This window comes from Equus quagga, chromosome 1 (assembly GCF_021613505.1).
Source record: "Equus quagga isolate Etosha38 chromosome 1, UCLA_HA_Equagga_1.0, whole genome shotgun sequence".
NCBI classification, from domain to species: domain Eukaryota; kingdom Metazoa; phylum Chordata; class Mammalia; order Perissodactyla; family Equidae; genus Equus; species Equus quagga.
Window position 1 is genome coordinate 105,497,970 of NC_060267.1, and position 11,821 is coordinate 105,509,790.

Genomic DNA, 11,821 nt, shown 5'->3' on the forward strand with positions numbered 1-11,821 from the left:
TACAGATGGCCCGGAGCTGAGCAGACGTCTTCCCGAGCCTTGGAGTGTGTCTGGTACTTTTGTTTTGATTTAAGTGACGTCGTCTTTGTCACCGTGGCTGCGGCTGTTCTCGTGGTTGCGCCTGTCAGTCGTGCAGCTGTTGTGTCCGTTCTTCTCGCAACTTGTCTCGTTCTCTCCTCCGTTGCAGATTGAAGTAGTCAATACTTTCAAGAGCGGGGCCTCCTTTCAGGGGGCCCTGCGGAGACAGTCCTCCGTCACCAGCCAGAGCCAGGACGTAGCCAATCTCTCTAGCCCTAGTCGCGTGTCGTTGTCCAATGCTCTTTCCTCTCCGACCAGCCTTCCTCCTGCTGCAGCTGGGCGTGAGTGTGCATCCTTACCGCCTTGGGCGCCAGCAACGCCAGCGCTGGGCGGGCAGGGGCTGGGGCACCGAGGACATGGGGGACCGCTGGTCATGGCTAGGCCCAGGGGCTGAGGGGCCACAGCCATTGAGGAGGGGCCCAGCTACTCAGGAGATCAGAGCCAGTCACGGGGGGCAGTCCCTCGGCAGGCCAGAGTCAGCCTGGGTCAGGGGTTGCCCGTCAGTGAGAGGGTCGTGAGGGTTGCAAGTGGTCAAAAAGTCGGGCCAGTCCAAAGATCACCACTGGTCTGGGACGTCTCAGAGATCAAGTGTCCCAGCCCCTACAGGGTCACAGCAGCCCAGGGAGCAGCCAGCTGGGGGGCACCGAGGGTCCCAGTCAGTGTCGGGTCATGCTCAGGGCAAGGGTCAGAGCTGGCCAGGAGGTCACAGTTTTGCAGTCAAGGTCAGGCAAAGGGACAAGACCCTCAGGGATCACAGTCAATCACAGCGGGGTCCAGCCAATTGAAGGGTCCTTGTAGGTCAGAGGTCACAGTCAGCCAGGGTTCCCAGGCCCCCGAGGAGATCACAGCCTGGAGGCCTAGCCCCCAGTGGTTCAGAACCCTCTGCCCTCTCCCCTTGCATACCTGCTGGCATCAGTGGCCTCACACACACTTTTTCCTGCATGCAGAAGGTCTGTGCCCTTCCCGGAAGGGACAAGACTCCTGACCCACTCGGCTTGACCTCCAGGAGAAAACTGGTGGGCCAGCCTCATGTCTTGGCTGGGTGCCAGCAGGCCCTGTGGGATCTGACCCAACCTTGGGCTTCCTGCCTTCCTTATCTGAGGGACAGCCTGGGACTCTGACCCCTCTGTCATCTTCCTCCTGCCACCTCGAGCTCATCTCCTCAGGCCGCCACTTCTGACCTGGGTCTCTCATCTCTGGCCTTGTCTAGATCTTTCAGACCTTCCCTGGCTGCAGGCCCCCGAGGCAATAAGAAGTCTCCTTCTACCACCTGCCTCCCCTCCCTTGTCTCCACTGGGGCCCTCCTCCTGCCCGGGGGCCCCAGTCTGGTCTTCTGGTGTGGACACAGTGTGTTTGCTCACTTAGCCAGCCCCGGGGCTTCTCTGATGAGGAACCGACTCCAGGCCTCATCTCTTGATGCTTTATAAGGTGCCTCTAGCCGCCTCCAAACACAGAACCACCCACAACGTACATCCTCTGCCTCTGAGCAGGAGAGGACCCGTGCGCTGGGTGGGAACTCTGCCATCTGCCCTCTGGCAGGAGGCACATGCTGAAAAAGAGCCTGCAGGTGACATAAGCTCATGTCCCATGACCTTCCAGTGGATGTGGTCCTGCTAGGCATGCAAGATGACAGGATGGATGCAGAGAAGGGGGAAAAGCCCCTCACTGTTCATTCATTAGCACAGAAACACGGCAATGAGGAGGCCGGATGAGCCGAGGTGAGGTGGGGACATATTTGAACAGGTGCTGTCACGTCTCTATGAGATATTGTCCCCAGGAAATCACTGCCAGGCTTTCTCAGGGCAGGAAGCACTTTGGTCCCATCCTTCCCCCCTTCACACCAGAGAGCCCTCATCTTGATGGGAGGCCCCCACCCAGCTGACCTACTCCTGCGTCACTTAGCACTGGCCTTGTTCAGCACTGCCCCCTGTCTGGTGCAATGACCAAAGTGTTCCAGCCTGGAGAGCCACTTGGAAAAGAGTCCATTACTCTCGTTTTCTGCCCCTCCCCACCCCCTAGGGACACCTGCATCCCTCTGACTGCCAGAAGCCTGGCTTCTGGGTGCACGCTCTGCTCCTTGTCCATCCTGGCTCAGCCTCTTTCTTGAAGCGTGGCTCTTCACACTGGCCCGACAAAGCTCATCTGGCATTCCTGGGCACCCATGCAGCCCCTGAAAGTCCTCCCTCAGTTTAGCCCCTCATCCTCACTTTCAGTCTAGAAGAAAGAGCTCAGTCAGCTTGAACCTTGGCAATTTCATTTTCATCTTTTCTCCTGTCATTTATAAAACCATTCAGTAAGGCTAGTCTGGGACAATCAGTCCTCAACACGTCTCCTGCAGAGAAATGCCCATTTCTGCCCACCTTCCACTTCCTGTGTCTAAGCCACTCTCCTTCCAGGCCAGATTACTCCTGTTTATCCCATGGGGACCCCACCTTTGGAACACTCTTTGAAAAAGAGCCTATAGGCCTTGCCCAAGACCCTTCATTCTCTCAGAGGTGCCAAAGGGGCTGGCCAGGCATGACTCCCTAACCCAACCACCATCTTGCCTCTCCCCCAGGGGCCTCCTTAAGAATCTTGCATTCCTACCCTCTATTGTAGAGGTCAGCCTGTAAGTCTGGGTCTCTTCTGGGACCCTTTCTTAGGCGTGTGGTCTCAAACAGAGCCCAACCATCCCCCTGCATGAGGGCATTGGTTCCAAAAGGGATCACACCCTCTCTGGTTTCAACACACACGTTTTGGTCAACATAGGCATAATGTGAACTCTAAATAGATATGCCCTAGTTCCTCCTTTGCTTGAGTAGTTTCTATAACAATGTCACCACCTCTGGTCTCCGAGGACTCTCTACATACCAGACAGGGGCCCTTCAGAAGCCAAAAAGCTTTCTGCCCATAGGGAAGCAGGTGGCCAGGCAGTCAGAGAAGGGGCACCCAATTGGGTGGGATGGAGGGGCTGCCTCCTGCCTCCTCGGAGCAGGGTCTTCCTGGGGATCCTCCAACAGAGGGTGGCCATGTGCATGCTGAGTCAAAAATACCTGGGGTCTGTGTGCCCTGGAAGGAACCAAACCCCTGTCCCCTGAGTTATCAAGAGCTGACTGACCACAAGGCCTGGGGCAGGGCAGTGTGTACTTGGGGCTGACTTCCGACTCACTGGGGTGAGGAACCCCCCACCACATCACATAGCCCTCCCCCAGCACCACTGAGAGACGGAGGGCCCCAGGCAGACAAATGCATGCCGTGACATGACGGTCTGGCCAGATTGGCATCTGGAACATTCGGGAGGGAACTCTGGTCCACTCTCTTGCTCTTCTCTTCTGACTTACACAAAAATGAGTTCATTTTTCCCCCCCGAAACTTAATGGCACACCCCTAACGCCTTACGCTTGAGCCTCACTCAACATTTTCCAAAGCAGCTCCCCACCGCCTTCACTTCGTGTATGCCTCACAAGTGAAACACGAGGCGGGAGGGTCTGCCCATACGTCCATTTCACTGAGCACGACACGGAGGCTCAGAGAGGCAGGTGGTTGGCAAGAGGCATGACTCCGAAGGCCCTCATTCTCCCCCCGCCCCACCCCCCCCCGAGGGGGAATTTCCCCCCGGGAGCAGTGCCCCCCCCCCCCCCCCCAGGCCAACGCTAGCATTCAGCTCTTGGATCTACAGCCAAGCCGCACAGCCCCTTTCTCACTCCCCACAAATCCCAACACATCTGAAGCCACCTTTGCATTCAGAAGTTTGTAGCAGGCTCGTGTCCATCAGTGGAGGTCCTGGCCCCTCAACCACCCAGGCCAGGAGCATCAGACGCCCCCCCGGCTCCCAGGACCGGCACTCTCTGGACGCCATCCCCTGCTGGACAGGGCATCTCCTTCTCCCACTCCCCCTTCAGCTCCCTGGTTCTGAGGACTGCTAGGGCAAGGAGTTTGCATCTCTAAGGGGGAGAAGTAAAGAAGAAGGGAAGGAAGGAAAGCTGGACCTCTCGTTAGCATTTTGGTAATTAAATTAGTGCAACCTTGGGTTGGCGAGAAAATGGCTTGCTTCTGGGGGGGACCCTGGAGCTCTCCGCTGTCTGAATATTCCATGTGTTTGTTTCCCTAGAGGGCTAGAGAACCCTGGACACAGAGTTCAGCAAGAGAGAGTGAAATTAAAAGAGGTTGTGAGTCTTTAACCTTGAGCCTGAAATGAATGTGAACCAATCCCAGACTCTTGGCTTCCTTGAAGCCGGGTAAACATTCGAGTATGTCGAACCCATCCCAGCCCGGGGCTTAGGCATTTCCTCAGAGCCCGCCAACGGCACGGGCCCCCTGCTCCCTTTGTGCTGATGAAACCAAAACGTCTGAAACCCCACAGCCTGGTCCTTTTCTCACCCCCACCCCACGCCCAAATGCGGCGTGTGAGCCCGAACCCCATCTGTAGGGTAGGCAGGGAGGGGAGACGGAAGAGCTTTTTTTCTTCCCACATTTTTTTCCATTTCAGCCGCGGAGAGGACCGAAGTGGAGACTTGAGATGGCCATGGCGGGATGTCCCGAAAAGTCTTGTCCCCACAGTCTTGTCCAAAGCAGTTCATTCTTTCTGTTGTCTCCATGCCAGGGGGAGGGCGAGGGGCCTGCATCTCATTGTGTGTCGTCCCCTCTGCGTTGTCAGTCACATGACAGGGTCCTGCCACCATCCCTCCTCCTCCACCAGGCACTCCGGCTGGCATCTTATTGCAATTCAGCCTCAGAATGTGCTGGGCACTAGGTTGGGCAGCTACCGTGGTAATTATTATTTCCATTGTACAGATAAGAAAATGGAGGCCTGCCACACCTTTTTTGTTGTTGTTTTCACTTAATCAAGGGTATAATGACCCACTTATCCTGAGATCAGAATACTGAGCCACAAATAGGGAGTCCAGGGAGAAAGAAGTCCCAGAGCAGCCAAACAGCCTCGCGGCACACCAGCACTAATGCACAGCATCTGGCTGGCTCTCGCTTGGCCCCTGATGCCTCCTATTTAAAGCAGGATTCCAACACACAGTGTTCCCTGGAGTCCCCAGGCCACAGCACGTAAGGAGGAGAAGGGACAGAGATGCTCTTGAGAAGACAGGGAAAAATCACAACTAGTAATCTAGTAATGATGGCTGACAGCAAAGAAGAAAAACTCAAAAAAAAAAAACTATAGGGTCTTACACAAGACCAAGAAGGATTATTGACAAGCTTAAATCCTTCTCTGTGTGCTCTGAATTAAAAGGCAGAGGAGCATGTGTTGTGCTTCAGAAGGGCTCCCCTCTGAAATGGGAAAATAAAATAGGAGCTCTGACACTTAAACTCGTCAGCCACAGTCATGGAGAAGATTCGCACCCCTGGACAGGGTTTTCCCCACCTGTGCCCCACCGACAAGCTACCTCTGAGTTTAGCTGAGAGTTTCACAAATCCTGGGACCACAAGGGCCCCCCCACAATCGCCTAATCCAGCCCTCAGTCCCTGTGGTCTGGGGCGGCCACCGCTCTGCAGGGGAGGCCAGGCAGGGCACCCTCAGCACCAGGGCCACCTCACCTGAGGCTCTGCTCCTTGGAGGCATCAGTGCTGTCTGTTTCCCACCACTGGCTCCGCTCTGAGGTGGGGCTGGGAAGAGATAAGGAGGCACCTTTGGCACTAGTTTCATCAGCCCCTTGAGACGACAGGCATGGCCCCCTCCCAGGAGTCCAGAGAAGGGACACTCTTCAAAGTGAGGATCTTGTTCCTCTGCACCCTGTGAGGCAGGACAGAGGACGACCAGCGAGGCAGTGTGGCTTGCCCACGGTCAAGACATCCGAGTGGCAGAGCCAGGACCCAGACTTAGGTCTGCCTGAGCCCAAGTCCAGTGCTCTTCCCACTGGCCTGGAGGACTCAGGGCCCAACCTCCTTCCACTCTCCAGAGAACCACAGGTTCCACTGAGACACGGAAGAGGAAAGAACGTGCTGTTCAGTGGCTCCGTTCCCCACTCCCTTAGAGCCCCACCCAAGGCTGGGTTTGGCCATCTGATTCTGCCTCAGTTTTTGGTTTTGTGTTTTCAAAGCACAAATAAAGAAAGAAAGAAAATACCCCAGGAAATAAGGGGCCCCAAAGCCAACTCCAATAACCGGCCAGGGCTTTGAGTCTATACTCGAGTGTTTACCTCCCAAATGCATGAAGGAAAGAAACGGTGGGACAAACGGCCTCCGTTCACATTGTCCAGGCTTCCAAGTGTAGCCGTGTGTGTGTCTGTGTGTGCTGTGTGGTTCCTGACCCCCACCGTGGCATGCTCCCGCCCCTGAATGTCATCAGTCCGCCGGCTCCTTCGTGCTTTCTGGCTGCCTCTGCTCTGCACCCCGGAAAGCCCTGAGTTGGCTTTGGTTTGCTTCGCTGCCTTCAGTGTGATGTCCCATTCTCTGTTTGGTCCTTGTGTGTCTTCTCTCATCCCAGCTCATCCCACTGTCTCTCCTTTCTGTTCCTCTTCTGTTTGTGACACGTTATCTGTTCCACGTTGTATCGTTTCTTAACTGCGTGTGGTTTTTTTTAAGATTAATTTTTTTAAATAGCCTCTCCTCCTTCCTACTTTATTCCCACCTGGTCCCACTCCCCTTCTGCATGGTTGGACCTCTGCTTCAAAGTTAACAAGGCTCAGTCTCTCACTAGGTCTGGGTGCCCGCCGGAGCGGACTATGCTTCCTCTAACCACTGTTTCCCATCACCTCTTTGATGGGGCTTGATTCCTCCTGTCCTAAGACTATAGTTCTGACCAAAACCAAAGCAATTTTAAAAACCTCATGGATGCATATAACCTGAGCCCCTCTTCCATTCCTCCCCTCCTGTCCATGCTCATAACACCCAACGACTGTGGATTCCAGCCACCTGCTGTGTGCCCTTACCCCTCTCCCACCCGCCCCTCCTCTGAGGCCCCCAGAGCTTGGCTGTCGCCCCCCAAGGGCAGCGCTTCTCACTCCTGTGCTTTCCTTACAGATCCGCGTCGTGAAGGCGTTCCGTAGCTCTCTCTATGAAGGTCTAGAAAAGCCTGAGTCTCGAACCTCCATCCATAATTTCATGGCTCATCCTGAATTCCGGATTGAAGATTCACAGCCCCACATCCCCCTCATCGACGACACCGACCTGGAAGAAGATGCTGCGCTCAAGCAGAACTCGAGCCCGCCGTCATCGCTCAACAAGAACAACAGCGCCATCGACAGCGGGATCAACCTGACGACCGACACAAGCAAATCAGCTACCTCTTCAAGTCCAGGGAGCCCCATCCACAGCCTGGAGACGTCGCTTTAGCTGAGGACCCCGCCACCACCCACCTCCCGGGCACCCACCCATCCAGGCACCCAGCTCACCCAAGCAGCAACGAGCAACAACAGGAAACCAAATACTGGCGAGAAAACCAACGTTTCCACCCAACAGACCCTTTTTCTGGCTGCGATGCTGTTTGAACTCTTTTTCACTTTGAGGCAAGGGGCAGGATCTCCTCTGGGGGCTTAAGGGAGTGAGCGATTTTTCCCAGAGCAAGCCCTTCCTGGCTCCCGCCCAAACCTGGACCAGCCATGCACCCGCCCGGCCGCCACGTCCCCTGCATGAATGTACTGTACACTTCCAGTCCTCCCCTTGTTTGGTTTATGGGGGGTTGGGGAGGGGTTTTTGTTTGTTTTCTTAGGCGGGAACTGCAAACAGACTCTTTTCTGAGACTACTTATCCAATCCACTGGTCCGTGAGTTTTTGAAATGCTTGCACAGCATGGTCTCAGTTGTATAGGTTAATTTAACAACTTTTTGAAATTGCAGAGCTTAACTCGCCTAGTAGATTTGCACCAATGGAACCGAAGAACTTCATAGACACTCACAACGTTATATCCATTTCTTTGTATCTATATCAACGTATACTTCTCCAAGACCGTATACGTCCATATAGATAGGTAGATATATATATATATATATAAATATATATACATGGATATATAAAGTTTCTTTGCCGGCATGTTGCCTTGTTTCTGCTTAAATTGCTCTATTTTAACTTATTTATGTCCTAAAAGAAGAATGTAATTTGTTTACAAACCTGTAGATAACATCTTTGGCTATTTGTACGGTTTAAGAACACTGGTGGCTGAGATGCTATAAAAACAGCTCGGCCCAACAGACATTTCCCTGGATTGCATCCTTGATGTTTTACGATAGCCATGTTTGATTTTTGCCTGCTGTTTCCGTTTGATAACGTCACTACCGCGGAAGGCTCAGGCAGAAGCCAAATGCCACCAAGTCCCCATCCTGAGGGGTTGCACACCATGCTCCGTAGACGAAGGGAGAGGAGGAGAGAAGGTTCCCTGGGCTTGCAGCACTGACGGCCGGCCTGGCCCAAGGATGATGGGACCCGCCAAGCATTGGGTTGAAGACTTTTCTCTCAATGAAACTCGCTTGAGTTTACTAAGAGCATTTCAAAAAGAGGTCCTCTTTGGCGCTGTCTGTACAGAGATGGAGGTAGTGTTGCAATATTATAAATGCTATTGTGTTGATTTTTTTTTCAGTTAGTAATTTAGGAGTTTATTTCCTTATAAATTGCAGCATATGAGCTGTTGGCATATTGGATGAGGATCATTATGGCTTGCTGCTTTTAATTTTTATTTTTGAAGAAGAATAGCCTTTTTCTCTGCACTATTTAGATCCGAACGAACCTTATGACGTGTATATTGAGATGTATTCAGTGTGACTTTTAAACCAAATTGTCTTCCCGTAGTCGCAATATATACTGTAGCCTTTTAACAACAAGTCTTGCTTTCCCAGACAGAAAGCCATTCTGAAACCCTACAGTATCACAGGTGAGAAAAGGTGGTTATTTTCCCCCCAAGACAATAACAGCACTAGTAATCCCACTTAATAAGAGCTTATTTAATTGTATGTCAGCCTCTTAACTGCTAAGCACTTTGTGGGTATCAGCTTTTTTCATAAAAGAACTTTTGTATTTAATACAAAGTTTGCGTTGAGACTTTTCGGCATACAATCTTTTTCCATAAACTTGTACAGTGCAAAAGACATTTTGAATACCATGATCGATGATGTCCCATGCTTCAAGGAAAACCAAACACTTTCCGCCTCGCTTGCGAAGTTCGTTCCTCATACTGACCCTCCCCACAGTTGCTGTGTGTCAGCCCGCCCCTTCCCTGCTCCAGGCCCAGAGAATTCTTCCACAAACAAGATGAGAGCCACTTGGGAAAAGAGCCATAGTCAGCCAGGAGGGCCTGTGTCTGGACGGCTGTGGAGAAACCTGAGGGTTTGGAATCCCAAGTCAGCCCACCCACCTGGCAAACCCTTCCTCGAAGGAGGACCTTCTCTGTGAGCGAGCATCGCCTGAATGTCACGGAGAAATAGCTCTGAATGTACCCAGCAGAGGAAACTGCATCCCGAAAGGGGTGGCCAGCCCTCAGAGACGCTTACTGGATTCCGATAGGAACACCACCAAAAGCCAGCCCACAGCTCTCCTGCCGAGAAAGGAGAGACCTGTGCCCGTCAAACTTGGGGCAGCCTTGGAATGTGGAGTTTTTTGTAGTTTCCTTTGTCAGGGTTTTCCATCACCCCCTTCTTTGTTCCAATTTTGTGTCCATGACCTCATTCCATGACACCAGGGAAGTTGTGCTTGCGCACCGTCCTCCCTGTTCATCTGGAGCCAGGATGCAAGGAAGGCAGGAGGGGTTTCTCTGAGTGGAGCCAAGCTTGCAGAGCAGGGAGCGATGGAAGCTACCAAGAATGCCTGACATTTGTGTCGGTCTTCTCTTGTCAGGAATGATGGATGCTCACACACGCACCCTCACTCTCACACTTGCACACACATCCACACACAGGAAATGATTGGTTTGTCAAAACTCACTGTAGTACATAAAGCTTGCACTCTGCGTCCTATATCTAGCAGCATGGGGTACGTTTGGCAGTTCACCCCATTAGGGGGTAAATAATTTATGACCATTCATCTGTTTTTATGAATTTTTTTATCTAGACAATAACTGTAAATAAAGAACTCACCGTCTCTGTTCATTTAATACTATGCAATGGTTATGCTTTCAATTGCTGACTCTTCGTACTCCCGCAGTGTGGTTCTGAAATGTCTGTGGTTTGAAAAAAGAAAGGCAAAAACCAACATCAGACAGAACACAGTAAATATATACTCTGTAATGTATACTTTTTTCTGGTTTGGGACTGCACCATCCACTTAGCTTCTTTTCATTATTCTGGACAAGGGCTCCAGGAGAAGGCAGCAGATTCCGTTCTGGGGTCTAAGCTCACCAACTTAGCCCCCCACAACAGATGAGGGAAGAGCAGGGGCCCATTCAGTGACCTCCAGGGCTGTGGAGTCACCTGCCTTTAAGGTGGGGGGGAGGAAACTGAGGTGTTTCATTCCTGCAACTTAAGCAGTGCTTTCCCTGACCCACAAGCAGCCTCGATTGCTCCCACCAGCCCCTCCCCATGGCCCCTTGCCCCCTTGTCCCACCCAGAGCATAGAGACGACAAGGGGAGGCTGCCCTGCTGCTGACACGAGACTCATGACAATGCCTGCAATGGGGCAGAGCCCCGGACCTATCTCATCCTGGGTATCCCAGTTACTCAACAGCCACACTTTTTCCCAACCGTGTTGAGATGCCACCTTTACCACAGACTGACAGATAAACGTGGGTCTATTTCTGGAATTTCTCTTGTGTTCCGTTATCTGGGTGTCTCATGTGGCACCAGCCACATGGTTTTAATTATTATCACTTTATATAATTTTTTTAATATGTGGTGGGACAAGTCCCCTTCACTCTTTTTTTTTTTTTTTACAAAAAATTTCCAAAATTTCCTGGTTATTCTCTCACATCTATTCTTCCAAGTAAACTTTAAAATTTTGCCAAGTGCTCCACCTGTGCCCTCCTCCCACCCCAAATACCAGCCCTGTCATTCTGTGTATAAACCCCTTCCTGCCACCGTAAGTGCTGTCCACTCAGGCTCCCTAAGTAAAGGGGCCTGTGAGGAGAGACCAAAGGGCGTCCTGAATCTTGAGGGAAGCCCAGTGTTCCTCCCATCGTCTCAGCTGTCCCCTAAGCCAGGGTGTCATCAGAGAGGCCACCGAGCCACCACCCAATCTCAGTTTGGGACCCAAAGTCACCCACCTTGGTTGTGCTTGGGTGCTCCCTCCATCGGCCCTGGTCCAGACAAGAAAGAGGGGTCTCCCCCAGACCCGGAGCTACCAGAACACAGGGCCCGGTTGCCCGTATTATTCCTAATTCTCCTCCTGGAGAAACACTTATTCCTGCCTCCCTTCCCTGAGCTGCTTCTCTGTGGGGGGAGGGGGTCAGTTCTTGCTCTTCATTCAGAGTCTTCAGCAGTTGGGTGCGAGGCCGTTTGGGGTGCAGCGATTCCCTGCCTGGCCTTTCTCACCATCCTGTCTCCCCTACCCTTTCTTGTTCCACTTACAGGAGGCTGTCACCCCGCGGCACTATGGCATGCCTCCTGCCCAAACCTCTCCCCACACTGTCTGAGATCCCACCATCGGAAGATCAGGGCAGGGGTGCATTTCTTGAATGCTTTTGGGTCTTGCAGAGCCAAGGCCTAAATGAGACAACAGCAGAAAATCCCCAAGTCTTCTAAGTTCCAAAGCAAGCTCTCCTGACGTTGACATAGAGATCCCACCCACCCGAGTTGGGGGAGGGGATCCCAGGCCCTGGGCATCAGCCATCACCCCCTCCACCAAAAACAAGAGATTTGAGGCTGCTTTGGGACCGCCCTTCTCACCCCTCTGA

The 11,821-nt window shown here is 52.6% G+C and overlaps 1 protein-coding gene across 12 annotated transcripts in view; it reads left to right on the forward strand.

Annotated features, from left to right (window-relative positions):
• ATP2B2 (ATPase plasma membrane Ca2+ transporting 2) overlaps positions 1-10,081 on the forward strand; it is a 355,046-nt gene extending 344,965 nt beyond the window's left edge. For 10 of the 12 annotated variants that reach the window (XM_046675025.1, XM_046675014.1, XM_046675097.1 and 7 more), the window contains one exon: positions 7,030-10,081. In XM_046675025.1, coding sequence (XP_046530981.1) covers positions 7,030-7,341 — 312 coding nt within the window. In that variant the 3' untranslated portion in view covers positions 7,342-10,081. Of the gene's footprint in view, positions 1-187; positions 360-7,029 lie in introns of all 12 variants that reach the window. The other 2 variants (XM_046675088.1, XM_046675105.1) reach the window with 1 other exon arrangement.
• Positions 10,082-11,821: the final 1,740 nt, after the last annotated feature.